Source organism: Caretta caretta, chromosome 3 (assembly GCF_965140235.1).
Source record: "Caretta caretta isolate rCarCar2 chromosome 3, rCarCar1.hap1, whole genome shotgun sequence".
NCBI lineage: Eukaryota > Metazoa > Chordata > Testudines > Cheloniidae > Caretta > Caretta caretta.
Window position 1 is genome coordinate 197,578,724 of NC_134208.1, and position 27,159 is coordinate 197,605,882.

Here is a 27,159-nt window from a genome sequence, read left to right on the forward strand (position 1 = left end):
TTCAGAATTCTATGTGTTACTCAGAGGCCCTAGAACTTAACCTTTCTCTTAGCTCTAGATAACCTTTTGTTGCCAATGTAATCCGTGTTGTTGCATTTGTGAATTATATAGCCACATACTCTTATTTTCTCACAAAGTACATATTAGTTTAGCCATATAAAGTTGTCATGCAAAACTTCTTAGCCTAGCCATAGAACTTGCTATTTCTAGGCTTAGCTTTGTGATGATGGTGTGGGAGTGGGAGAGAATTACTTGGGCAAGCAGAATTTTTGGAGGCTGCTCCCACCTTCTCATAAATCATTCACAATTGGTCAGATCCTCAGCTTGTGTAAATTGTCATAGCTCAGTTGAAGTCAATGGACATATGACAACTTGAGTCAGGTGAAGATCTGGCCCCTGAAGTTCCCTTGTGCATATATTTGTTCACTGATATCTCTATTTATGGAACTCTGTCAACTTGTTACAGTTGCTTTGGATATTTTGGAATCAGTTACTCTGCTCTCTTATTAGCTTCTAGCCAAAACAAATGGAAGTGTCATTCTTAGGAGTGACAGTAGATCGTGACTAATCATTTGCTGTGATGTAAACCTATAAGCTCATGATACAAAACTCCAGGGTGTTGAGAAACAGTTTATTTCTTTACAGCTTTTTAAAATGAAAAGATGATTGAGTACGTCATACTAGTAACAAACTGAACATGCTCTTACTTAGAACTTAAGATGCCAGTTCCTACATCAGCTAAATCTAGTCCATAGAGCGTCTCAACTTCACAAGTATAGAAAATAGAACTTACTTAAATTAAAGAACTGATCTTTAAGAGGTAGGAAAACCATGGCACTTTGGTTTAGCAGTTTTCTCAACCTAACAAATACAATACATAGGCTTTAAATAGAATTTTAAAATTTTCCCCATGCCATTATGATTTTAGAGAAGATCAGATTTTGGGACTTTAACTTTTGAAGTATTCTTTTAAATAACAAGTATTTGGACAAATATGAACTGTGGGCTTTATGGTGTCATATATATTTTTTCTTTTCAAAAGACAGAATTTGTAAGGAACAACTGTTGGTCCTAAATGGAGATACCTCAACTATCTTCTTGAATTCTGGATTGTTTTTTTTTTATTAGTAGATAACACATTGTTTGAATGGCCATTAAATGTTTTACTATGGCAACCTGTTACTCAATAGCAATGCTACTTCACTTTTACCCTGATTTTTCCTGTTTTCATCATGGAATAGGCTGTAAGGCTGAGAACTACCCATATTCTATTTTAAGAATTGGCAACAGCTACCTTTGTAAATAAGTAACATGGGTGAGAACTCTTTCTTCTCTCTATACAGTAAATTTCTGCTTCTCATCTGTTGACTTTTGAATATAAAAACATTAAAATAATTTCACTGAGCACCTTTTGGGGTAAAGTAGGACATGTCTTCAGTGTTCTGTTACAAGCAAAAGTGACTCTTTACACTCTTAATTTTAATAACTGGTATTTATGGAACGTTGTGCATGGAACTTCGCAAACACAAGAAATTGTCCCTGGTTCAAAGAGTTTAGATCACATTCAGGCGGGCATATACCATGCCAAGGATACAATTTTATGTGCAAAATTTGTAAGGAATAATGACAACATGGAGGAGATTGTTTTAAGATTACATCAAGTGAAAGGATTAAAGAGGAAGTGGACTTGGCTGATTAAATTGGAAGCTGTGCTAAAGGTAAGGGACAGAATGAAAAACAGGGTAGGCTGAAAACTGGAGAAACAGCAGGTCAAAATGTCCCAGGTATTGGGACATTTTCTTGTAGTTTCACTTTCAGGATCATAAAACAGGCTAACTGAGAGGTGATATAGACTTGTGGGACCTGCTGAGGGAGAGGCAGCCAAGCATTTTGCTGGTGCCTCTTATGGCAGATGTCCAGTACAGATATTTAGTATGGGTTGCCAGATAAAATGGATTGGAAAAGGATTTGAAGGAAAACCTCCCTTAAGGGAGCTGAGTTGGGGGGCAGGGAGTTTGGGGTTCCTGAATACTGTACAGCAGGTCACCAAGTACCCTCCTTTTATAGCCCTCTTTCACCTGATATAGGGGGAGGATGGTGAAGTACCAGCAGTAGTGTTTTTGGGACTTGGTTGGGGTTATGTGGAAATGGTTAAGGAAAGGATGATTGACCTGCACTGTTGAACTTTTTGCTGGATACTCCCAGATATTTTAGGTGAATACAGTTGCAGCTTTATTAAACCACATCCATTGCCTCTTGTCTTTCTTCTGACATGGTCGGACAATGAAAAACAGTGTTAGGCTGAGAACTGGAGAAACATTCCTGAGAGGCTCTAACCTGCTAAAAGAGGATGTGTTGCAACAAGTTGTCAGATAGTGGGAATGCTCACTGGACTTCATGAGAAAGAGATGCCGGTGTCAACAATTGCACAGCAGGATGGAGCTGGCGGGGGGGCACTGGCTGATGATTACCATCCTCTGGAATGGTGCATGCATTTCCCCAGTCTCTCTCATCTGACGAGCACTAAAGCTAGTAGTCTTTCATCAAACACCCCAAACTCTCTTTCTCCTCTCCCTTGGTGCTTGCTGAAGTTTTGCTATTTAAAATGTGGGATCGTGAATTTGCTATGATTTGGTCTCAGAAAAGGGCAATGCACTTTTGGCTTCCACTCATGGAAGCATCGCATCAAGCTGCAAGGTTCCTTTCTATGTGGCTCCTGTATGAGTATACCATGAATGTTGTGTTGAGTTCTGGGCACCTCATTACCTGAAAAATTTTGACCAATTGGAGGGCATAAAAGAGCAACAAAAGTGACCAAAGAGATTTATTTGAGAGAAAAGAGTGAACTAAATGTGTAGCTTTTATAAAGGCGTGTTACGACTGCCGGCAAAGATTAAAAGACTTAAGTCAACAACTATTTGAAGGGTATAATACCAAAGAGGAAGAGGTATTAATTATTTAGTTATAGCTCCTTATCTTAGGAGCAATGGGATGAAATTAAAGGAAATTTAAACTGCATATAAATAAATGTTAATATGGAGATTTCTTTAGACTGTGGAATAGTCTCCCAAGGTAAGTGTTGAAAGCTTAGTCAGTTGGAGAATCTACAGCTCTTTGATAAAATATTTGAAAACATTATGGGGAATAATCTTGCATGAGCAGGGAGGTGGACTGGCACTAGATGACCTTATAGGTAGCTTCCTATTTCTGACTTCCATCTTATTCTGTGTCCTCTTGTAACGTGATGTATGTACAGGTCTATGCATACCCTGTAGGACACCCCAGTACATTTCTTGCCATTTGTGTGTGTGCAAAGGGTAAGGGAGAGTCCCACAGCTAGGACTTGATCCAACTTTCATTTAAGTTAATGGCAAAACTCCTATTGATTTGAATAGAACATGATGGAGCCCCTAATGCTAATAGGCTAAATTTTGTGTTCCTTTAATTGAATGATTAGACTGGCAGTTAAGCTTGCATCCAATATGTAAGTACAGGATGCCTCTGTTTACACATGCTTGTTTTCCTGAGCTTTTCAGTTTTTTTTAATGCTAATGCCTCATATTTTTTCAAGCATTATAATGGATTATCTCAATTACTGCCCTGTTTTCACCATTCTCCTACGTAGCATTAAAGAACAAAATACTTTCAGTGCCATTGTGACTGGAGCATAATGGCAATATGGGAATGTGTGGTGCAAACTTAGTTACGTTTCTGTTTTTAGAATTCTTAATTTATGCAGGCTAAACTGATTAAAACATTTTACATACTGAATATTCCAACTGTATTTATTTTATAGTGGCTTATATTAAAAACATAAGCATTTATTTTAGTGATTTTTTTATCAAACACACTTTTGAGGCGCCTGTGTGTCTTAAGTAAATAAACTTGTGAATTACAAAATAAACTGAAACCTCCACCCCTCGCTGCGAACTCCCTGCAACCATCCCAGGAAAAGATAGCGAATCATAAGGTTGTAGCTTCCATGATGAACTAGAGAGTAAGAGAGAGAATCTGTCACAACTGAGATTTGATTTGAAATGAACACTGATTTTTGCGACTTAGACCATAATGTTTAAAATAAATAGTTAAAAAGTTGTTACAGTTGTGACAGTTAATACAACTGCACTCCTTGAACTGGTATCTCTGAAGTCTGAGTATTTGAAATGAATGAGTTATAGGTAGGGCCAGCTGTCTGAGTGAGTTCTCGTGTTTATAGTGTTTAGATACAAAATACAGAGGTACCATAGCTATTGAGAGTATGTTCTTAAATTGAGAGATGCTCCAGAAATAGTGAAGCTCTGAAAGACTGAGCAAAAGAGGGCAATTGCTAGTTGACTAAAGTTATCATTCAATGTATGTATCCTAGTAATACCCAGAGGCTTTGATCAACAGCTTTATGAAGACATGGTCTTTGTCCCCAAAGAGTTCATAATCTAAAATCACAAATGACATAGGAAGGGTGCAGTAGGAGGGGACACATTAATAATTTTTATATAGACATATTTACATTTTCAAATGTTTAAATTATTTTTACTTATTAAAAATGTATAAGTGCCTAATAACCCCATCTGCTCTTCAAGCCAGACTTGTACGTATCACAGCTGAGGAGAGGTGGGAAGAAATATGTGGTCTTGTAGGTCAGTTCAGGGAGAGTGATCAGTCTTGAAGACACTGTTCAAGTTTTAGTTGTTTAAATTATCTTCTAACTTAATATAAAACCCAGTAACAAGTCAGAGTAAACTATAGAGTTAGGAGACCAATATGAGTTTAATCGACTTGGGAGCTACCCAGTTTTCTGCACTGAGGGTCTCATTTACAAATACTAGTACTTAACTTGTGTCCAAGTGGGGTATAGCGCAGATTATGGCTTCAGAGGCCAGGTGCAGAATCTTGAGGCCAAAGTTGCTGAACAGAGACCTAGTTATTTTTCGAGGTGGCATATAAGGACAACGTAGAACAAATCCATCTCAGAACTGGCTTCTCTGATCTCCAGTTGAGAAAGCTTTTCTTATCTTGGGGAAAAAAACCAAGCATATGAAGGAAGAGTATCTCGTCATTTCAGAGGTGAAGTAGAATGCCTGACAATGAAAGAGGATTCTAACATAATAGGAATTACTGAAACATGATGAAAATTAATGAGATAATGTAATATTGGGTTATAAACTATGCAGGAAGGACTGACTAGGTGGGCAAGCTACAGCCCGCGGGCCACATCCAATCCGCGGGACCCTCCTGCCCGGCCCCTGAGCTCCTGACCAGGGAGGGTTGCCCCCGGCCCCTCCCATGCTGTTCCCCCTTGCTCCACTGGTGCAGTGGTCTCGGCGGTGGGGCTGCAAGCTCCCGGGGCAGCGCAGCTGCGGAGCTCGGCCTAACCCGGTGCTTTGTGCTGCACGGTGCATGGCTGGCTCCAGCTGGGCAGCGCGGTTGCTTATCCTGGTGCAGCCGTGCCGCCAGCCACCAGTGCTCCAGGCAGCGTAGTAAGGGAGAGGGGAAGAGGGGTTGGATAGAGGGCAGGGGAGTTCGGGGGGTGGTCAGGCTCCAGGGGTGTGGATAGGGGTCGGGGTGGTCAGAGGGTGGGGAACAGGCGGGTTGAATGGGGGCAAGGGTTCTGGGGGCGGTCAGGGGACAGGGAGAAGGGGCGGTTGGATGGGGCAGGGGTCCCGGGGGGGCAATCAGGAAGGGGGGGGGGTTGGATGGGGTGGTTGGGGGCAGTTAGGGGCGGGGGAGTCTTGGCGAAGGGATGTTTGGATGGGGCAGGGCCCCGGTTGGGGGGGGCAGTCAGGAAGGAGAGGGGTTGGATGGGGCGGTGGAGGACAGTTAGGGGTGGGGGGTGGCGGGGTGGTCAGGGGACAGAAAGCGGGGAGGTGAGGGTGGATGGGGCAGGAGTTCTGGGGGGGTGAGAAGCAGGAGGGCCGGATAGGGGGCGGGGGCTGGGCCACGCCTGGCTGTTTGGGGAGGCATAGCCTCCCCTAACCGGCCCTCCATACAATTTCTGAAACCTGATGTGGCCCTCAGGCCAAAAAGTTTGCCCGCCCTTGGACTAGGTCATAGAGATAGGGATCATAGAATCTTTTAGTTTTACAAATAAAATGTTAATGACTTGTGAATCTGTTCGGATATGGATAGAAATCATAAGTCATAAAAATACAAATATAGTCTGAGGTATACTACTAGTCTCCTGATTAGGAGAAGAATATTGAATACATAATGTTGAAGGACTTCAAAGAGACAATTCAGTCTAATAATACAGTCCTAATGAGTGACTTCAGCTACTTGCATGCAAACTGGTCAGATGTCACAATTGGATTCCTTTAATTGTCTTGTTCTTGTAACAGCTAGGGCAGGTCTACAATTAAAATGCTGCATCAGCGCAGCTGCACTGATTCACTTATGCTGCTGTATCACATAAGTGAACACACTCCTATGCTGACAGAAGAGCTCCTCCTGTTACCTCTCCCCCATTCCATCTTGTATCAATACTGCGCCCAATCCAATATTAGAAGCATTAGTACATAGCACAAATGGTTTGTTGCAATCAGGGCTGACTAAAACAAGCTCTTTAGACAAAGCATCTTTTATATTCTGTAAGACTTTCTCACAGGCCTTTGTCCATACCAACCTGTCTAGTTTCCCTTTTTTTGTAAGGTCTGTTATGAGGGCCACAGTGTCACTAAACCCCTTTACAGAATTGGACGTGCTTCTTTGTTCTAGGGGCAGGTCAACTCCTAATGACTTCTACTTTTAAGGGGTCAGAGTGGCGGATCAACCCACTGCCCATCCTGTGCCCTAGGTAAGATACCTCTGCAGCCCCTGTTTTGCATTTGAACACCTTGACAGTGAGGTTAGCTTCTCTCGCTATTAACCTTTGTAATATACCATGTGCGAGTTGCAGTGTTCTTGCAGGGAGCTACTGAAAATAGCCAAGTCATCTATATAGGCTCTGGCAAATGTTTGTAACCCCTACAGCACCTCATTGATAAACCCCATAAAGATTGTGCCTGAATTTTTTAATCCAAAAGGCATAACTTTACATTCATAAAATTCAGATTCTACTATATACACAGATTTTTCCTGAGCATCAGCATCTAAGGCAATTTGCCAGTACCCATGAGTCAAATCCAGTATGCTTATAAATTGTGCACCCTCCGATCAGTCCTGAAAGTCCTCTCTTTGGAGTGTGGGGTAAGGATCAGACTAGGTGATTACATTTAGTTTCCTATAATCCACACACAATCTCATGCTTTCATCCTTCTTAGAAACCATCACAATAGATGTCCAAGGGCTTTTTGACTTAGTGATTACCATTTCCAGGATGCTTTCAACCGCTTCTTGAATCTGCTTCTGCATTTCCCCTTTAGCCCAGGATGCTCTGCTAGTAGCTGGGTGGAGCACCGTGGTTTGAATGGAGTGTACAATCTTGTTTGTTAAACCTGGCTGGTTGGAAAATACCTGTTTGTGGTGCTTTAAAAGGGCCAGCATTCCCGGCTTTCGGATTGGATTTAAACTCTCCCCAAACTCAATGCTTTCCAGTGGAGTTTCTTCTTTACAGTTGAGTCTCATCGTACGCGGGGGTTAGGTTCTAAAGTCAGCACGTAAGGTGAAAATAGCTTATAGTCAAAATGACCCTTGAAAATCCCTTAAATCATCCATAAAATACAGTATACTGTACATGGTTTTGTGTATACAACCCTATACAGTAATATGTATAACGTATACAGTAATGTACAGTATATAATAAAGAGTACATATGCAAAATATAATTTTACAGTACTGTATTTTTAATTACATAAGAGAGAGAGAGATTGGCGCTGTACACACTGCGATGATTAGTCTTCCTCTTCCCCTGACAACACTATTGGGGGGTCGTCAGGGCTTGATGTCGATCCAGGAGACAGAGGTGATGGAGAGTGAGTCGTAGACAAGTGGTTGGCTCTGGTTCAGCTCGAGAAGTTGATTGCGTAGGCTCATCTGCTGCTGGTTGTTTTTCCTTGAAAAACATGGTGATCGGCAACTGTCACTGTTGTCTCTTGAGCTGCTCACACTTTTCTGGATACGGTCTCAAATCGTCCGTAATACTACGTGTGATTTTGAGGCTTCATTCCTTAGAGGGATCTTATTCAGAAATTAAATCATTCAAGTGTTTTGCTGTTTGGAACACTTCAGCAAATTTATAAAGATTCCAACTTGCTGGCTCTTCCTGTTCATTGTCATCATTTTCGTCTTCTGTAGACAATTTTATCAGTTCCTCTAACTCTTCATTAGTCAATGCTTCTCTATGGCTCTCAATTAATTCTTCAATTTCTTCCTCAACGATGTCGACGAAGCCGTAACTACCCACTTGTCTGGCCACCTGAACAATGCGTTTCACTTCTTTGTCAATGGTTGGGAAACCCTTAAAATCATTCACACGTTCTTTCCATAGGTTTTGCCAACATGCATTGACTGTTTCAGGCTTGATTGCATCCATTGCCTGTTTAATATAATTGATGCAATCGGCAATGTTGAAGGACTTCCAACACTCCATCACATTAAGAGTGGGCTCAGCGTCCATAGCGCTACGTATCCGTAAGACGTAAGCCTTGTGTACGTGGCCTTGAAACAGCGAATCATGCCTTCGTCGAGAGGTTGGAGGGTGGAGGTGGTATTGGGGGGGAGAAGGATGACTTCAAAGTCATTATGCACAAACCGGAGTGCTGCAGGGTGGCCAGGAGCATTGTCTACGATCAGCAACACTTTAAAGTCAAGTCCTTTCTCTTTGAGGTACCTCTTGACCTCTGGAATGAAACACTTGTGGAACTAATCCAGAAATGCTGCTGTCACCCAAGCCTTTTTATTTGATTTCCAGAACACGGGCAGGAGACTTTTGTTCTTGCCTTTTAGGGCACAGGGATTTGCAGCCCTGTAGAGCAAGCCCGGCTTTATTAAATGCCCAGCCACATTGCCACAAAACAACACAGTCACACGGTCTTTAGCTGCTTTGAAGCCAGGGGCTTGTCTTTCTGATTTCGAAATGTAAGTGCGGTTGGGCATTTTTTTCCAGAAGAGCCCAGTCTTGTTAGCATTAAAAACTTGTTCCGGAAGATAGAAGAAAAGGGCTATCTTTTTTTTTTTTTTAATTGTTCAGGGTAGGCTTTTGCTGCCTCTTCATTGGCAGATGCAGCTTCATCAGTAGTCTGCACATTTTTGAGGTTGAAGCGGTTCCTAAAACTGTTAAGCCAACCTTGGCTGGCTTTGAATTCCTTCTCCTCAGAAGGCTGTCCCTCTTTGGCGGGAGGTTTGAACAGCATGTAGAGGCGAAGAGCCTTTTCTCGCAACGTGTTGCCATTGATAGGCACATGTTTACAGTTCGTGTCTTCCAGCCATAAGTTTAATGCCTTTTCAGTCTTCACTAAAGTCTTATCATGCACCTGGCTCATCACCTTAGCAGTTATTGGAGTACTTGATGCCACAGCTTGACAAATTTCTCTCTCTCTAATCTTGATGGCACGGATGCTAGATTCATTGCGGCCATATTTATGTGCCACGTTGGAGACCGACATACCGTCTCTCTCAGTCCAACACAGTCAGTTTTTCCTCCAGCATTGGAACAGATCGCTGTTTCTTCAGTTGAGCACTAGATGAAGTAGTTGGCTTGCGTTTAGGGGCCATGTTGTACGAAAAATACGTCTCTTTAAACACTAGAATCACACTCCGCGCAGTGAGATGCTCACACTATGAGAGGCACGCGGGAACTGAGACTGACTGAGGGGACAGCAGATTCACGTCTCCCATCTCACGTTCGCTCCAGGGCATACACTCATTGAGTGGAATGGTGGGCGGACTCGCCGGCACTATTTATCTGTTTTTCTTTTTTTTTGCCGAGCGCGTATAGTTGAATTCGCATAAGTTAAATGCGCGTATGATGTGTCTCCACTGTATTCTTTGACCGAATCAATTAAAAGGAAGGGAGAGTGTTTCCTAATCAGCACAACAGACCATATTTACTGCCATTTCCCTTTTATGAAAGCTTTTAACTTATTGATATGCACAGTTTGCACAGCTCCCCTGCCATGAGGCTTTCTTACATTATATGTGTGACCAGTTTTTGGGGATTGCCTATCCTGTTTCTTGTAGTCTACCCTGAGAGTGGCATTCTCTGTGGATTTACAACTAAAAGGAGTATTCTGAACTATGGACTGAGGACCTTCCAATCTTTTGGAAGATACCAGAGAGACTTTTGCAAGCCAGCAGTCTATTCTATCACTGCTACAAACCTTTGCAATCATTTGTATGTATATGATCTATTAACCATTTATAACTCTTATTTTCTTCTATTAATAAATTTTCAGTTAGTTTACTAAGGATTGGCTGACAGCGTGATATTTGGGTAAGATCTGAGATAGAAATTGACCTGGGGATAAGTATCTGTCTGATTCTTTGAGATTAGTAGAACTTCACATACAATGAATTGGATTTTCAGTAACCTCTCACTCTATTATACCTGGTTGCCTAGATAGGAGCCAAGGGCTGGTATGCCTAAAGGGGACTGTGTTTGGCTTCTTGTTAACCCGTGTGGTACTACAGAAGCTTTCTTTATACTGGTTTGGTGACTCTAATTATAGAATAAACCACCCGTTTTTGGGGATTGCTGCCATGTTTGTTGTAGTCTGCTCAGAATGTGGCATTCTCAGTGTGGCCCATCCCAAGCACCCAATCACAATATGTGACTTCACTGACTCTCTTTCAGTCACCTCAAAAGGTCCTTTCCAATAGTCCTGCATTTTGCTTTTCCTCACTGGTATCAGCACCAGATTACCAATATCAAAAGATCTTACTTCAGTCTCCTATCATCTAAGTTTTCTGAGTTTCCATTAAATCTTTCCACAAGCCTATTAGTTTCTGGATGGTAGAGTGCAGCCATGGTGGTTTACTCCACACAATTCCCATAACTTTTTAAAAACAACAGACATGAAATTTGAACCACAGTCTGTCAGGATTTCTCTGGGAAAATATACTCTGCTAAAAGTTGTAAACTGGCCATTATTTCAGCCTCAATATTAGACAAGGCAGTGACTTCAGGATACCTGGTGGCAAAAATCCACCACAAAAAGTATATTCCCCCCCGGAAGGTTGAGTAAGAGGCCTCACAATATCTACAGACACTCTGGCAAATGCCTCTTTAATAATAGGCAAAGGTTGCAAAGGTACCTTAAAGTATATCCCTGTAAGTCTTTGTTTCTGACGTATGTCATAACTTTTTCAATGATCTTTCACTGTCTGAAATACATGAGGTCAATAGAAGTTTTGCTTCAGCCTGTCACAGGTCTTTTCACTCCCATATGTCCCATGAATGGGCCATAATGGGCTATCTGGAGCAAATCTCTCCTATATCCTTCAGGCACAGCTATTTGCTTGCAAACCTTACCAGGTTTCAGAGTAGCAGCCGTGTTAGTCTGTATTTGCAAAAAGAAAAGGAGTACTTGTGGCACCTTAGAGACTAACAAATTTATTTGAGCATAAGCTTTCGTGAGCTACAGCTCACTTCACTGAATGCATCCGATGAAGTGAGCTGTAGCTCACAAAAGCTTATGCTCAAATAAATTTGTTAGTCTCTAAGGTTCCAAACCTTACCAGGACACTTCTTCTCTAAATAATAAACTGTGTAGTGTAGACAAGCCCTTACTAAAGCTTTATTAGCTAAGAAAAAGAAATGAGTTATTGAGAGGTTAAAAGAGACAAAATACATTAACAGGTGATTCCAAGTTTGTAAATCCAATATGATAACAGAGATGTAGTAATCTGCTAGTTTTTCATAAATCTCTCGGGGTTACCTAGAATAGCTCTGGGGATCTCTGTCCAATCGCTCAGTATTCCAGCCTGTCCGAATCCATCAGTCCAGAGATACAGGGATTACTCCCTGGATCCATTCTTACCGCTGTATCTTCCCCAGAAAGTGATCTGGCAAGTGTTTCCATCACAGCATGGGCTTTTCCTCTGTTGACTAAACACCATCTGAAACAATGACCCATGCTTTGAAGTTAGCATCCTTCTTCATTTACAGTTCCAAGGCTCCAATCCCATTTGATGGGTAAGTGTAATGTAAACACAATAAGAAAAGGAGTACTTGTGGCACCTTAGAGACTAACCAATTTATTTGAGCATGAGCTTTCGTGAGCCACAGCTCACTTAAATTGGTTAGTCTCTAAGGTGCCACAAGTACTCCTTTTCTTTTTGCGAATACAGACTAACACGGCTGTTCCTCTGAAACCTGTAAACACAATGTGATAGCCAGAAACAATCCTTTGTTAGTTTTCATGAAGCTTTACACATGAAGTAAAATCTCATCCTAATACTAACACACCTTTTATTTAGGATCAGGATGGATAAAAATCAATGATGTTTTTTTAATTGGATTTTTTTTATTTAAATTGGATTTTTTTGATAAAATGCTTTTTGAGGAAAAAAATCTATCTAAAGATAGTTTTAATTCAGATACATTATATCTCAAAGATATCTCCTCATGGAATAGGGATCATAAATTCTAATTCTATAGTATGAGACAACATATTCATGTAGTGTTTAAGAAAAGTTTTGTAAATGAGTTCCAATAGTTCATGGATTAGGGACCCAATTTCATGGGGTACCAGGGACTTCTGTATAGATTATTTAGGTTAATCTTTCTATCTACCCAATGGGACTCAGTGCTCAGTCTAGAAGATAGCATCAGAGATGCTTAGTTTTGCAGTTCTCAAACTGGATTTGTGACTCCAGAGATAACATGCTTGTTTACAGCAAAAATGTTTTTAAATAAATAAATATACAGAAGTGAGAAATAACAGACCTCAACCCTATTGTCCCTCTGCAAATTTGTGTATAGAGTCAATCTCTTACCTCTTTCTAAACATGCAAAGTTTCAAAAAGTTCAATGAATAGAAGATTGTTGGGGGCAGAATAGATCTGGACAAGGAGAAGAAGTCTATTGTGCCTGCTTTGAGCAGAGGGTTGGACTAGATGATCTCCTGAGGTCCCTTCCAACTCTGATAGTCCATGAGTCTGTGTGAGAAGCGAGGGACATATGCTTGTTTTGTTAAAATATTATGTTTGCTGTTGAAAAGAAAAATTCAGAATACTTAACATTGTTGTTTTAGTGAAATAAAACAATTTAAATGTCTGGTGATGTTCTCCTCCTAATACAGCATGGCAAGAAAATCCTCCAAATATTAATGATTAGCCTGTTTAATTCGAGATAATTCAGCTCCCACTGACTTCATAAATATCTGCTTCAATTACCTTTGGTAAATGAAATAACCAAACACTCATTCCTTTTTCTGATATAGCTGTAAAATTAATCTGAAAAGTTTTTCAAAATAAATCACTGTTTAAAAGTGTATAGTGTGTACCTTCTAAAAATGAAACTGACATCTATCTCTGAGTTGTGAAGAATATGTATTAAGGTTATAACAACCAACAAGAATGCACTCTTACCTAGAAAACCATGATTAAATAGAGTCTTCCTGACTAGTGGTTTAAATCGTATCCACCCTTTTTAGGATTCTCTAATTAGAGGTTTCAGAGGAACAGCCGTGTTAGTCTGTATTCGCAAAAAGAAAAGGAGTACTTGTGGCACCTTAGAGACTAACCAATTTATTTGAGCATGAGCTTTCGTGAGCTACAGCTCACTTCATCAGATGAGGGCTGCTGGATACCTGGGAAGGCTTTAAATTGACTGAGAGTTAATTGTCTTCCTCTTCCCAGCTGGCCAATGGCAGTGGTGAAGACCCTTCCCTTTCTTAAAGCACAATTCCACATGCACTTTGAAGCACGAGGAGGGGCTAAGCTGCAGCATGTTCAAGCACTTCCACTCTGCCTCTCTCCAGGAGTTGGCCATCTCCCCTTTGGTCCAACCCAAGTTGTCGTCTTCCCTATCCTCTCATGTTAAGAGAGGAGTGACGTTAGGAGGCTTTAGAGCAGCCTATACTGTATTTCTCGGCCTGAGAGGACCCAGCTGCTATTTTTTTTCTCTCTTACTCTCACGCAGAGAGAGAGAGAGACTGCAGATGTGTGACACACCTGCAGCAGAATCTTCCTGAACTACCTACGACAGTGGCTCTCAACCTTTCTAGACTACTGTACCCCTTTCAGGAGTCAGATTTGTCTTGTGTACCCCCAAGTTTCACTTCACTTAAAAACTACTGACTTATTTTTGTGTCCGATTTTGTTGTATCTCTGGTTGAGAACCTCTGGCCTAAACATCAGGGCCGTGAGAAAACTGGAGTGGAGAAAAAAGTTGTGGATACTCTTTTTTTCAAAAAAATTTTCTCTTCAAACTGTGCATTCTAGGCTTTCATCTCTAGCAGGCTAAAATTGCACATTTTAAAAGAGGATTAGAAAATATTACATATAGAATACAGAAGTCAGTGTTATTAGGAGACTTTAACTTTTTACTTACTCTTACTATGTAGCTTTCAAGTTGGATTGACATAACTTAAATTTTATTACAATTTTTGGAAAGTCTGTGGTGATAGGAATTTGGATTAATTAGAAGACCTCTTTTGCAAACAATAAATCTCCTTAAAGATAAGTTACGGGCAAAGTGCTTCAACATGAGAGCCTTAGATTTCCATGTTGTTGTTTTTTTTTTATAGACAGTCTTCCAGATTTGTTTGTCTCTTCAAATAATGCAATTTTAATTTAGAATACAGTGTCTTTTTGGCCTTAAATTCAAGTTTCTGAAAATTATTGATTTAATATAAATGTGGCTAGCAAATAGTAGGCTGCAAAATTGTATGGCATTGCTTATTACTTGCTATGGTTTATGCTTTGATTCAATAATTGTCACACCAAACAGTATAGTACCATAATTTTGTACTTGTGCTTAGTCATTGTTAAGATTACTTTATGTAGTGGATAGAAAAGGAAAAAAGTTCATTGTTCAGAGTTTTAAAAAAATATTCGGTTAAGCTGTTGTTCAGATAGATATCATTCCCGTTACAGAAGTTATCCAAAGAATATAGAATGCGCTCAATCTAAGTAATTCAATAAGATATCGGGGCACAACTTTCTGTTAATGCATTTCTGAAGTGAGTTTCCAAGGTACAAAGTGAAGCTGAGCTCTTTCTATGACCCACTTTTTTTTTTTTTTTTTTTTGGGGTAGTTAAAAATACCTTGAATTGTCTTGGGTATTAAATGAACCTCTTGCTTTCAAACTGTAACCTCTCAGTAACACATCTGGACTGTGAACAAACAAAATAAAAAAGTCCAGGGCACTGTGCTTAAAGTATAAATATTGAAGGAAGAAGAAACACCTACTTTAACAAAAAGGGAAACTATTTTGTTAGAGTCACTTAACAAGTGCTCAAATCATCCTTGTGACTAGTTAATAGTACAAAATCCGACATCTGCTCTTCAATTAAAACCGGTACTGCTTGGTGTTGGATTACTTGTCTGCAGTTTAGAATATATTCTTGGGACTTTATCACAGAACCTTTTCCCTTTCCTTTTAGCATGCTTTCAAGGAAAATTAGTAGCATCTTTTATGAGAGTGAGGCTCCCTGGGCAAGTTGAGTAGTCTCTGTGCTGCCATTCTGTAACTGACTTGGAAGTGCTATGAAATAGATCACCTTTAAAACCACTGTGTTTGAAAAGGGCTTTGATTGTTTCCTGTGTGTATTTTTCCCCCTTTTTGTTTTTTATTGATACCAGAACATGTCTTGTTCCTGGTACTGTTTCTCTTCCTAAAATTTTCCTGTGACATCACAATTGATTACTATATAAGTAATTCAGTGATAAACATAAAACCACGCCTTCCTTGTGGGAATAAACATCAAGAGCAGATGAATACCTCATGAGTAATCAAATAATAAAGAACAAAGACAGTTGAATTATTTCTAGGTGTTTACCAATTTTCAGCAGTATCTTAAAGGTGAACTGTGAAGCAAAGGCAAAAATTGTGACCATTTTCTGCTCTATGTATAAAAATTATGTCCCAAGATTCCCCTTCATTTGTTTATATGTTTGTTGTGCAAGGTCTTTCCAGTTCTTGGTTCCCTTTCCTTTCTATTAAATGAGAAATTTCACAAAGGCTTGTGAAGGACTGGAATAGTGACGTCACAAGAGGATGTAATGAGTTGTACTCTGTCCCTTGAAATTTGGGGGGATAGTGTTTAATGGTTTGGCTTGGATTACATGCCCACGCAGTGGAAAAAATTCCTCTTATGTGGGCTGGCCAGATCTAAAGTCCAGAGTAAGAAGGACTACTTGCCTGCTTTCTCCCTCTGTGGAGCAGTTGAGCAAAGAACTAGAATCTTGATGGGGAATGGGTAGTAATGCACCGAATAGAGAAAGCAAGAGTGGAAACATGACTCAGAAATGTGTCTCTAAGTCACAGTTTCTCAATTCTACTCCTGCATCAGTACAGTTTATGTACCAGCCCACCTCATGGCTCTGCCTAATGTCGGATCCTAGCCCTATAGAAGTGAAGAAGAATTATAAAATCTGTGAGCAGATAATCCGCTTGTCAGGCATACAGACTAATGTTAGTGTACCTTAATTTCTGATGTTGGTACTCTTGATCCTGAAACAAGGGGCTGATATCTATAATAGTTCTCCAGAAACTTTCCCCCTACGGTCTGGGTGAATATCTGAATTTAGTAGTACTAGAGGGTTAATACTAAATACTTAGTTGAGCTATTTCCTGACATCTATGTCAGGCAATTTACCTGCCTTGATCACTTTATAACATTTGGTTCTGAGCCAAGCGGTCATAGGTTGTAAGCTTAATTATAGAGCTCGGCATGGTGTATGAAGTGGCAGTGGTGAAAGGCTGAAAATTGGAGTGGAGCATTAGCTTGAGAACAAATCTGATTTCAGAGGAAACAAGTTCTTTCAATGCCATAAATTATCATGCCATTAAACGTGAGCTCGTTTTGGTAGCCTTTCCCTTTATTTTACTTTGTATAATCAAGGGAACGGAAATAGAGGCTTGTATCTTATTTGTGGTGATGATGTGTTTTTGGGCAGTGTTTGATGCTCGTGTCTAAATTGTGAACTACTGCTCAGGTTACATGTAAGTACTGACCGCCCCCCCCCCCCCCGCACTTAGTAAGGCAACTCCCATCTTTTCATATGCTGTGTATTTATACCTCCCTACTGTATGGTCCACTCCGTGCATCTAATGAAGTGGGTTATAGCCCACGAAAGCTTATACCCAAATAAATTTGTTAGTCTCTAAGGTGCCACAAGGACTCCTCGTTTTCACCCAACATTAGTGCAACAAAGGCCCAGTTCCTGCTCATCCTGTTCGCAATAATAGTGTCACTGACGTCACTAAGGTGAACAGAGTTATTATTCCCAAGGTGTTATGAATAAATGCCTGTTATGAATAAATTGCATAATACATTGCATAAATTGAATAATAAATATTCTGTTTTAATATGAAAATTTGCTTTGAAGTATTTTGCAATCCATTCACACTTAGAACTCTGCAAGACATTCCTTTCCACTGGAAAGACGCGTGGACCAGAATTACTTAGTTTTTCACTTGATTTTGTTTTAATCTTCATTATTTTTTGGGAGGGAGGAGAAAAAAGGAGAAAGGGGAAAGAGAGTCAACAGTAGCTTCACTAAATTTAGTTAGCTCCGTGCACCCAAAAACCCCTCAAACCTATTGTGGTAAAGAAAAACATCCAGATGGAATATTTACAATGTTGCCAAAAAGAGTTTTAAATATAAAAATGTTCTACCTATTGTTTTCACAAGAAATCTTCAGTCACTTATTTTTGTGGTAACAGTGACAACATTTAAGGTTTCAGCACTTTTCTTTTACCCTATCAATTCAGTGTTTTAACCGCTTTTACTTTGCTGTGTGTCAGTCAGATATGATTATTTATTTGCTAGGTGACTTGTCGATCTGATATTTGTAGCAGCTGATGTGACTTTTGACTAATATTGTGAATATAATTTTGTCTGGTTTACAGCACTACTTGCTCTTTTAGTTTAGCTTTTAGATTTCACACATTTTTATAATGCACGGGATGTTACGTGTAACAATATTTTTAATGGATAACCTTATCAAAACAAATGTAATTACAAATATACATGTGAACGACTCATGTTTTATAGTTCGGTATAATGAAATCAAATCTCTGCAACAGGTTGGCACATGCTGTTCCCAGGAGCTGAGTTGGCTCTTTCCTGATATTTCAAACATGCAGGAATGCTGATTATAATATAATTGCTAACACTTGAGAATGTTTTCCAAGATCAGTTATCCAAATAATTCTCCAAGTCGCCAGCCACTAGAGGGGTATGTGTGAGGGAAACTGGTCTACTGAGATTGTAGCTTCAAGTGTTCATGGGAGGGCATATGTCAGGGCTGTAATTATATTATCCCCTGCCCTGTCCTGGCTTTTCCAGGGTTGGATCTCCTTCATGTCTTCCCTACTCTCTGCTGCAGAATTGGACAGATTTTTGTGGAGCAGCTGCGGGGGGTGGGAAGTTAGACTATAGGAGGAGAGAAGCATGCCCCCTGTGGCTACAACCAAAGTCTCTAGAGCTGTCAACCCCAAGTATTTAAAACACTTAGTCCCCTCCCCCTGCCCAAATCATTAGCATTACAAAGTACATTTTGGGTTCTTGATGTTTGCCATGAAGCAGTGGTGGGCAACCTGTGGCCCATCAGGGTAATCCGCTGGCAGGCCACAAGATAGTTTGGAACTGTGAACTGCAGCCCTTGGGAGGTGTGGGCGGCTGTGCCTGTGGATGGTCAATGTAAACAAACTGTCTCGTGGCCTGCCAGTGGATTGCCCTGACGGGCTGCGTGTGGCCCATGGGCCACATGTTGCCCACTGCTGCCGTGAAGTCTAGTTTGTTGTTTAAATGAAAGCTGAGATTCTCAGATAACCACCTGATTCTAGCAGCTGGGGGAGGGATAGCTCAGTGGTTTGAGCGTTGGCCTGCTAAACCCAGGATTGTGAGTTCAATCCTTGAGGGGGCCATTTAGGGATCTTGTTATACTAATAAAATAAAAAGCAGCAGGATCTTATTAAAGAGGAAAAGGCAAAATGCCACATTTATTGTTAATACAGAAAGAATAATAGTAAGCAGTTAGTTATAGCTATAATATTCCATTTAATTTCATATTTATTCACACATTCATTCATACACGCACATACACACAGGTGCTGCAAGGTTGTTATCATAGTTACCAGCCTTAGAGTTGCTCATGCCAGGCCACTGGCCAGGTGGCCTGGACATGAGGAGGGAGCAGGGCCTTGTCAGATGCTCATCTGATGCTTCTGGAAGTTGGTTTGCAGAATCAGACCCCAAAGTTCTCACCTTTCTAGAGTCCATTTTTATAGGAATTTCTTCCTATGCCAGTCTATGGGAATTGCTTCATCATGCTGTTGCTGAATCAATCATCAGATGGCACATTCCTGACGGCTCCGTGCTGCCAGAGGTTATCTTGTTCTTTGGTTCTCCATTCTTGAGGCTGTTGGGTGGATTCCAGTCTGCCCTCCGGGGGTCCTCTGGTTATTTCCACTTGACGCCTTCTTCAGCCGATGGACACTGGATTCTTAGGCTGGCACCTCCCTAATCATTCAGTTATTATCCACACCAAGCATCCATCCACATACATCCTCTATCTCTATTTTAATCACAATTGTTAACAAAGCGAGATGAATACAACAAAAGGGCGGGGAGTCTCTGGGTGCTGTTTCTGTTGTTACAGAGTATTGCTTTGAGTCTCTCCCTGTGTGAGTAGTTGTTGTTACAAAGAATTGCTTTGAGAACAGACTCTGTCTTAGAATGTACTAACACAGTTAGCAGCTTACAAGTTTCACACATAGAGGGAGAGAAACAGTACCAAAAAACAAGAGACCTCTTAATTAGTAATACCCTGGAATTTAAACTATGGGGACTCAAACTCATTTGTGATTTTAATACAGAACTTCTTTAATATGATCCAACAATCTGGGGCAAAAATTGGGGATTGGTCCTGCTTTGAGCAGGGGATTGGACTAGATGACCTCCTGAGGTCCCTTCCCACCCTGATATTCTATGATTCCATAATCATGAAAAACACCAAATACTGTAAAAAGAACAGGAGTACTTGTGGCACCTTAGAGACTAACAAATTTATTTGAGTATAAGCTTTTGTGAGCTACAGCTCACTTCATCATCACCAAATATTGTGAGACTTTTTAAGTAAAATTGCGAGAGTTGTCAACACTGAGTCTCTAAGGAAGAATTGCAGTTAAAACAGTACTCAGTCCATTACCTAGGCCATGTGGCCAAGTTGGGTCCTGGTTCAGGCCAAAACAGAACTGTTGCCAACTCAGTGGAAAGAGTTACGGTTTCCTTCATAATGCTTTATTTCAGAATTCATTAGAGCTAGCTGGAGAATGCTCCCAACAACTTCACCAGGCTTTGGCTCAGATCTGCCAGGAAGAGAAAACTATTTATTAATTTATGTGTCTAATCAAACTTCTGGCATAGAATTTTTCCTAGAAGGGACTTGGAAACAAGCCCAGGCAATACAAATATATCAGAAATGTAAAGCAATTTGCCTCAATGCAAAAAGAAATTGACTAATATTCATATACAGTGCTAAGTAGTTAATAAAAACAGTTCATCTTTGATTGCTATGTGCAATATAAAGTTTTCTTCAACATACTGAAATCATGCTTTTTATTTACAGGGAAAAGGACCTGGATGCTAAATTTATTATTTCAATGGAAAAAAATAAAACAACGATCACAAATATAAAGGTGAGTGTTCTAATTTGAGAAGGAAAAATTATAACCAAGTTAGCCATCAAAATAAGGTTCTGATAAATAGACAATTGCTGGTGTCCATTTGATATTAGGGAGAGGCCTTTGGTCTCTGGGTTATCTACATCTTTGAAGTGCTGTCTGGGGATCAAGATAGGGAACAGGTTTCAGAGTAGCAGCTGTGTTAGTCTGTATCCGCAAAAAGAAAAGGAGTACTTGTGGCACCTTAGAGACTAACCAATTTATTTGAGCATAAGCTTTCATGAGCTACCACCCACTTCACCGATGAAGTGAGCTATAGCTCATAAAAGGTTATGCTCAAATAAATTTGTTAGTCTCTAAGGTGCCACAAGTACTCCTTTTCTTTTTGCAAGATAGGGAAGTTACTATTGTTTGTTGTACAAATTTAATTTGAAAGGCAATCCATAGGATCTGTTCCTTAAGTATTTCTATTGCTGTGGCCATTCACTTAGCTGGAGGATGAGTGCTTACAATGGAAAAAAAAACATTTATACCCTGTTCCTAATGAACTCCCAATTTTCCATCCTGCTGCACAAACAGCCTTCAAAAATTGTAGTGAAAATTTACTAAACCAGGTGGAAGGTCTGCTTGCCACTATTTACTAGGATGATTTCAAAATCTTACTAAATTTTTCTCACTTGCCAAAAGACAACTAACTGCACCAGGTATGCAGAATTTTTCAAGGTGTGCAAAACTCACCTGTAAATATTTAAAGATATTAAAGTTATGCTGATGTTCTGAAAGCCCCTAATGACAAATGTAAAAGAGGCTTTCCACACATAACTAATTTAAAATCATTTAAGATCCTAGTTGTGCTGACCATCTCTTACATAAACTATGCTATTACATCCGCTATCAGGAGTTAAGCTGGGTCCAAATACCCCACAGGGGTTATACCATTAGATTTGTATTTATACAGAGTGGCTTTACAAAGACTTTCTTAATACCCCTGGCTTCTGGGATTTAAGAAAAAATGTATAAAATGAAATATATTGTGACTATATGTGAGATAAATGAAAAAATTGGTGAAAGATAGCATTTAAGTTATCTGCATGCACTCTTGCTATCCTCACCACAGATGTGGTATCCCAACATTGTGTACAGTCGGGCAGCACAGGAGTAGGAATTGACTGGTGAGATTTTTATTTCAAAGGAATTTGAAATGGGAATGAGGGAAAGGTACAATAAAGTTAAAATATGCTAAATAATCGTGCCTCTGTTACTTGATGGATTCAGCACATTAACATACTTTTAGCTCATTTAACAAAAAATGCATGTCTTAACTTTTATTTTATATATATATATGAGAGAGAGAGAGTTACATAATCCTCTTTAGATATTTTTCTTTGTGATATTGTAACACCTTCTCATCACTGCTTTATAAACACTATTCCAGTGGTTCTCAACCAGGGGTCCGGGGCCCACTGTGGGGGCTGTGAGCAGGTTTCAGGGGGTCCGTCAAGCAGGACTGGCATTAGACTTGCTGGGGCCCAGGGCAGAAAGCCGAAGCCCCACTGCCTGGGGCTGAAGCCTGGAGCTCCAAGCCCTGCCACCCGTGGCTGAAGTCAAAGCCTGAGCAACTTAGCTTCACAGGGCCCCCTAATGCCAGCCCTGGCTTTTATATGCGGAAAAACAGTTGTTGTGGCACAGATGGGCCATGGAATTTTTATAGCGTGTTGGAGGGGCGTCTGGAAGAAAAAGGTTGAGAACCCCTGCACTATTCTACCTGATGCACCTTTCATGTACACAAACCTTACAGCCATTTTGTAGCTGAGTAAACCAAGGCACAGAAGTTGAAATACTTTTCTTAAGATGACATAGTGAAATGATTTCGGAGTAGCAGCCGTGTTAGTCTGTATTCACAAAAAGAAAAGGAGGACTTGTGGCACCTTAGAGACTAACCAATTTATTTGAGCATAAGCTTTCATGAGCTACAGCTCACTTCATCGGATGCATTGTATGGTAACACCCATTGTTTCATGTTCTCTGTGTATATAAATCTCCCCACTGTATTTTCCACTGAACGCATCCGATGAAGTGAGCTGTAGCTCACAAAAGCTTATGCTCAAATAAATTTGTTAGTCTCTGAGGTGCCACAAGTACTCCTTTGCTTATAGTGAAACGAGTGGCAGAGCTCGCGATAAAATCCAGTGTCCCTGACTAATCCCCAGCTCTTAACTACATTATGCTCCTTCCCCAAAAGAAGAATTGTGTCTGACTCAGATAGTAGTACATATTGCTGGTGTCATGAGCAGTCTGTCTCCAGCATAATAATAGCCTTAAACTGAAGGCGCATATGGCCATTTTAATTACATCTGTGCTTTCATATACAATTCAGTTTGTACGTGGCAAAGTGCTTGTTCATTAAATAAATGTTTGGAATATTGTCTTAAATTCTGTGTCGGAAATTCTAACTTACAATAACTAGTAATGGTAAACATTATGTAGTAACATAACAAAAATGAGCCATTACATTAAAAGTAATTTAAAATAAAGAGTAATATGCCTACAGTGCTCTTTTAATAAGACTATCCCTTTCTTATGAAAGCTGGTGTTACTTGCTAACTTTTTTCACCACTAAGTATTGTATGTATATTTGTTAGAATAACAAAAAGGGACAGCCTTTCATTAAGATGCTATCTCTTTGTGTGCTCTTGTATGAAGTTTGCATTCCAGTCATCTATATTGCAAAATGTCCTTTGAATTAATTACTTTATCATGCAACATGCAACTCATTTTTTGTTTGTTGGTTTTGTCTTCTGTAGATACCAGAAGGAGGAACTGGTGACCTAGGAAGAGAACGGACGAAAACATTTACCTACGACTTCTCCTATTTCTCAGCAGATAGTAAAAGTCCTACCTATGTGTCTCAAGAAGTGGTAGGATTTTTAAACTTTTAGAATTTATTTATTTTTTATATTCAAAGAATTATGTGACCTTTTCTTCCTTTTACAGTTCTCTCTGCCCAATTTGGAAATTCCCTACGTGTTTGAGAGAAGCGTTAGGACAGCCAACACAGCTAGCTATGTTTTCTTGCAGTACAGAAGGAGTGCCCATTGTCTGGTTCTCTTGTTTTGTTAGGTTGGGTCAGGTTAGTGAAATCCTCAGTAAAGTATTACTGTGCTGCCTATATTTGTCACCTAAAAACTTAAGAAAAATCACCTTCTGAACACCAAATACATCTGCTTAATTCAAAAAGACACAAACATTCTGTTTTTCCAGGTAAAATTTGAACAAAAGATTTATTAAGCATTTGAGAACCTGCTTGAAACAGGTTCTTGATACTTCTCCCCAGAGTATTACATGCCAGCTTTCTAATGTAGAGTTGTAGACTTTGCCCTCTAAATTACCTTTCTTCCCTCACCCACAAGACAGCATATCTGTCATCCATAATTATGTAGATCTGGTGACTGTCTCCTCCGCCCAAGTCTAAATGTATGGAGACAGTTTTTCTGAAGACAGGCTTGTGTAATTGCATGCACGCTACATATTTTCACTTAATTTAGGCACACAAATGTGCACATTTGTATTCTACTAACTTTGAAATATATCATACTTGCTTTTTGCAGGCCCTTTGATGCTTATGACCTTCCCAATTCCCTTTCAGACCCAAATTAATTTATCTAACACAATTGAAATGTTTTTCAGTATCGGCACTTTCCTTTTTTTGATCCTGTACCAACATGTTTGGGCAATTGCTCCTCTCCTTTTATACTGAAAACTTTCTCATATATTTTTAAATAATGGAAATTCCTGCTGAATTTATGGATACCAGTGAAGACCTTTGGTACCAAGAGTTGCTGCAGGTACACTGCAGGTGTGAATGTGTGGTTATATTGGTGATTTAGAATTAAATGATACTGGTGAGCCTGATCCCTGAAGGCATGGGGGTTAAAACTAACAGGAAGACTAAAATAACTTCCTAAAGTAGAAAAAGGTACTTCAGGCCAAGATTAAGGTGCATTATTATAACACACTATTTTTATGCTAACCAATATGGCTATTTGACAGGGAATTTCCACTCCTGGTTTTCTCTCTAACCATTTAATACAAACTAGTAGATCCCATTGTTAAAACTTCCTTGTTCATTTTTATTGTTTAAGTTATACATGAATCTACAATTTAATTCAAATGTTTGATTACTTGTGTAACTAAGGAAGTCATTAATTCTTGGTAATTAATTTTTTTCCATTGCAGTGGTTGCCATTGTATTCTTAGTTTTCTGAATTTTGTAGGTTTTATTTGTTTCTGTGCAAGTATACTTTAAAAAAAAAATTAAGATAAAGTTCCTAAGGATACTAAGTGAAGGAAAGACTATAATTGAAAACATTCTTAAAAATCCTCAAACTCAAACATTGAGGCCCCAGTCCTGGAAAGCATTCCTATTTAGAAAGGGTGCTTAAGCATGTGTTAAGTCCCAGTGGGGCGTAAGCATGTGCTTTTAAAGTTAAGCATGTGCGTAAGTGCTTCACTGAATAAGATAGATAGGAGCTTCCCTGAATCGCAGCTTGAAATCTCAGGCCATGTAAAACTTACTTATGCTTAACTTTAAGTATGTAAGTGGTCCTATTGGGGTGAATGGAACTACACGTGTGTTTTGACTGGGGCCTTAACTTGTGGTTACTCAGTAACATGATTTATGGCTACATGAACAATGACAACTGATGATCACCTTAGTGCCCAATCCTTGCTCATAAAATACATCATTATGAGTGAATAAATATTATGATTGGGACAAATATTGAAACACCTGCATAGCTCATTAACTATGGGAGTTTAATGTGATTATCCCAAACTCTTGATAAAACCTTCATAACCTCATTATGTTTGTGTGCTTCTTCTCCACCCCACCATCCTCTGATGTCCTTCCCAACGGGTGGATCCAGAGGTATGAATGCTAAAAACAAACCCTGGACAACGTTTAGGGTTATTTTGTTCTTGACTTTATTAGTTGCGTATGTAGGCCGTATATTTTTGATGTCTAAGACATTTACATTTTATTTACATATGCAAAGAGAAACTGTTAATAGGGGTTGGTATATTTTGTGATTCTGTGTGTGCTGGCTTTTTTCCCCACAGAAGCTATGGAATTTTGCTCCAGAATCTGAGCTTTCGCTAGAAAAAGCAAAATATTGTCATTAACCCTCATTTGTAATGAAAAACCTTCCAAATGTGAACTGAATGTAAAGTGATAGTATATCTATGGTAGGATTTTCTTTCACTATAACTGCATCTGGGCAAACTCCCTGTTGTAGGCATGCTGCACTGGTGTAACACTGATTTGTATTGTGGTTTTGCCTCTGTTTCAAACTAGGGCAAAGTGATTTGTTACAAGTCACTTTGACACCTGTGGAGGATTCCTATACAAGGTGCACTGCTTATGGAGAAAAAAATGCCAGTGAGGAAAGACCTGAGGCTGCAGCAGCCTGAAACAATAGCTCCTAGAAGAATGAACTGTACCATTTATATCAATAGTATGTTAACTGTGACCTCTAAAAATGACTTTTTCTTAAATGTCCGCATTCACTATTGATCTTTACAACAGACACACCTAAATTTAAGTGTATATCTCACAATCCCAAACTGCCTCCCAGATTTTCTTGGGTACCAAAAATCCCAACAGTTCCCTGCCAAGCTGTCAAAACCTCCATTGTCTATCATGTAATTGTGTTAAATACAAAGTTCTGTGGCACATGGAGAACTGAAGGCCATCTTCAAATAAATTGACTGTAGCTTCAAAAAGAAATACAACACAGGCTGTCCTCCTTGTATTATTCATTTTCATATATAATTGAAAACATTCCTATTTTAACTTGCATCAAGCTGCTACAGAATTTCCAATCTACTGCACCAGAGTACCACAGAAACCTTCATGCACAGTTCATGTCCAGCTCACTGTGAAGCACAATGGATATGTGCATTACTGCTGGATACTTGAATTACTGTCATGTTTAGTCCATTATCATTATACTTTTGCCATGTACAAATAGCTGAGTGATAAATGAAACTGTATCTAGCTTTACATGTCCTATCAATGCCCTCTTGTGGACATGAGTTGTGCTACAGTGACTCAGAAATTAGACTAGAGCATTTTACCTGCTGATCTTTAACTGTATATCTGCAACAAGAATGAAGATAGGTTTTTGGTCAGTTGTACTGGCCCTTTGAAACCACTAACAGAATGCCCTAGCGATTCAGTCCTAGTGTTAACCGTTATGTATTGTTCAAATTGATGCATTGGGCAATAATTCAGAAAATGGTAATCTCTGGTTGCTTCTGTCTAAACATCATTGACTTACTTTAACCTGATCAAGAGTCATGTAGCATAATACAATTTTATGTTGTATAAAGATGTTCTTATACCCCTAGAGTAGCCAGATTGTATAG

The 27,159-nt window shown here is 39.6% G+C and overlaps 1 protein-coding gene across 6 annotated transcripts in view; it reads left to right on the plus strand.

Moving 5' to 3' along the window:
- KIF16B (kinesin family member 16B) overlaps window positions 1-27,159 on the plus strand; it is a 288,909-nt gene that overhangs the window by 7,117 nt on the left and 254,633 nt on the right. For all 6 annotated transcript variants that reach the window (XM_048842634.2, XM_048842635.2, XM_075127230.1 and 3 more), the window contains exons 2-3: window positions 20,679-20,748; window positions 23,538-23,651. In XM_048842634.2, coding sequence (XP_048698591.2) covers window positions 20,679-20,748; window positions 23,538-23,651 — 184 coding nt within the window. The remainder of the gene's footprint in view (window positions 1-20,678; window positions 20,749-23,537; window positions 23,652-27,159) is intronic.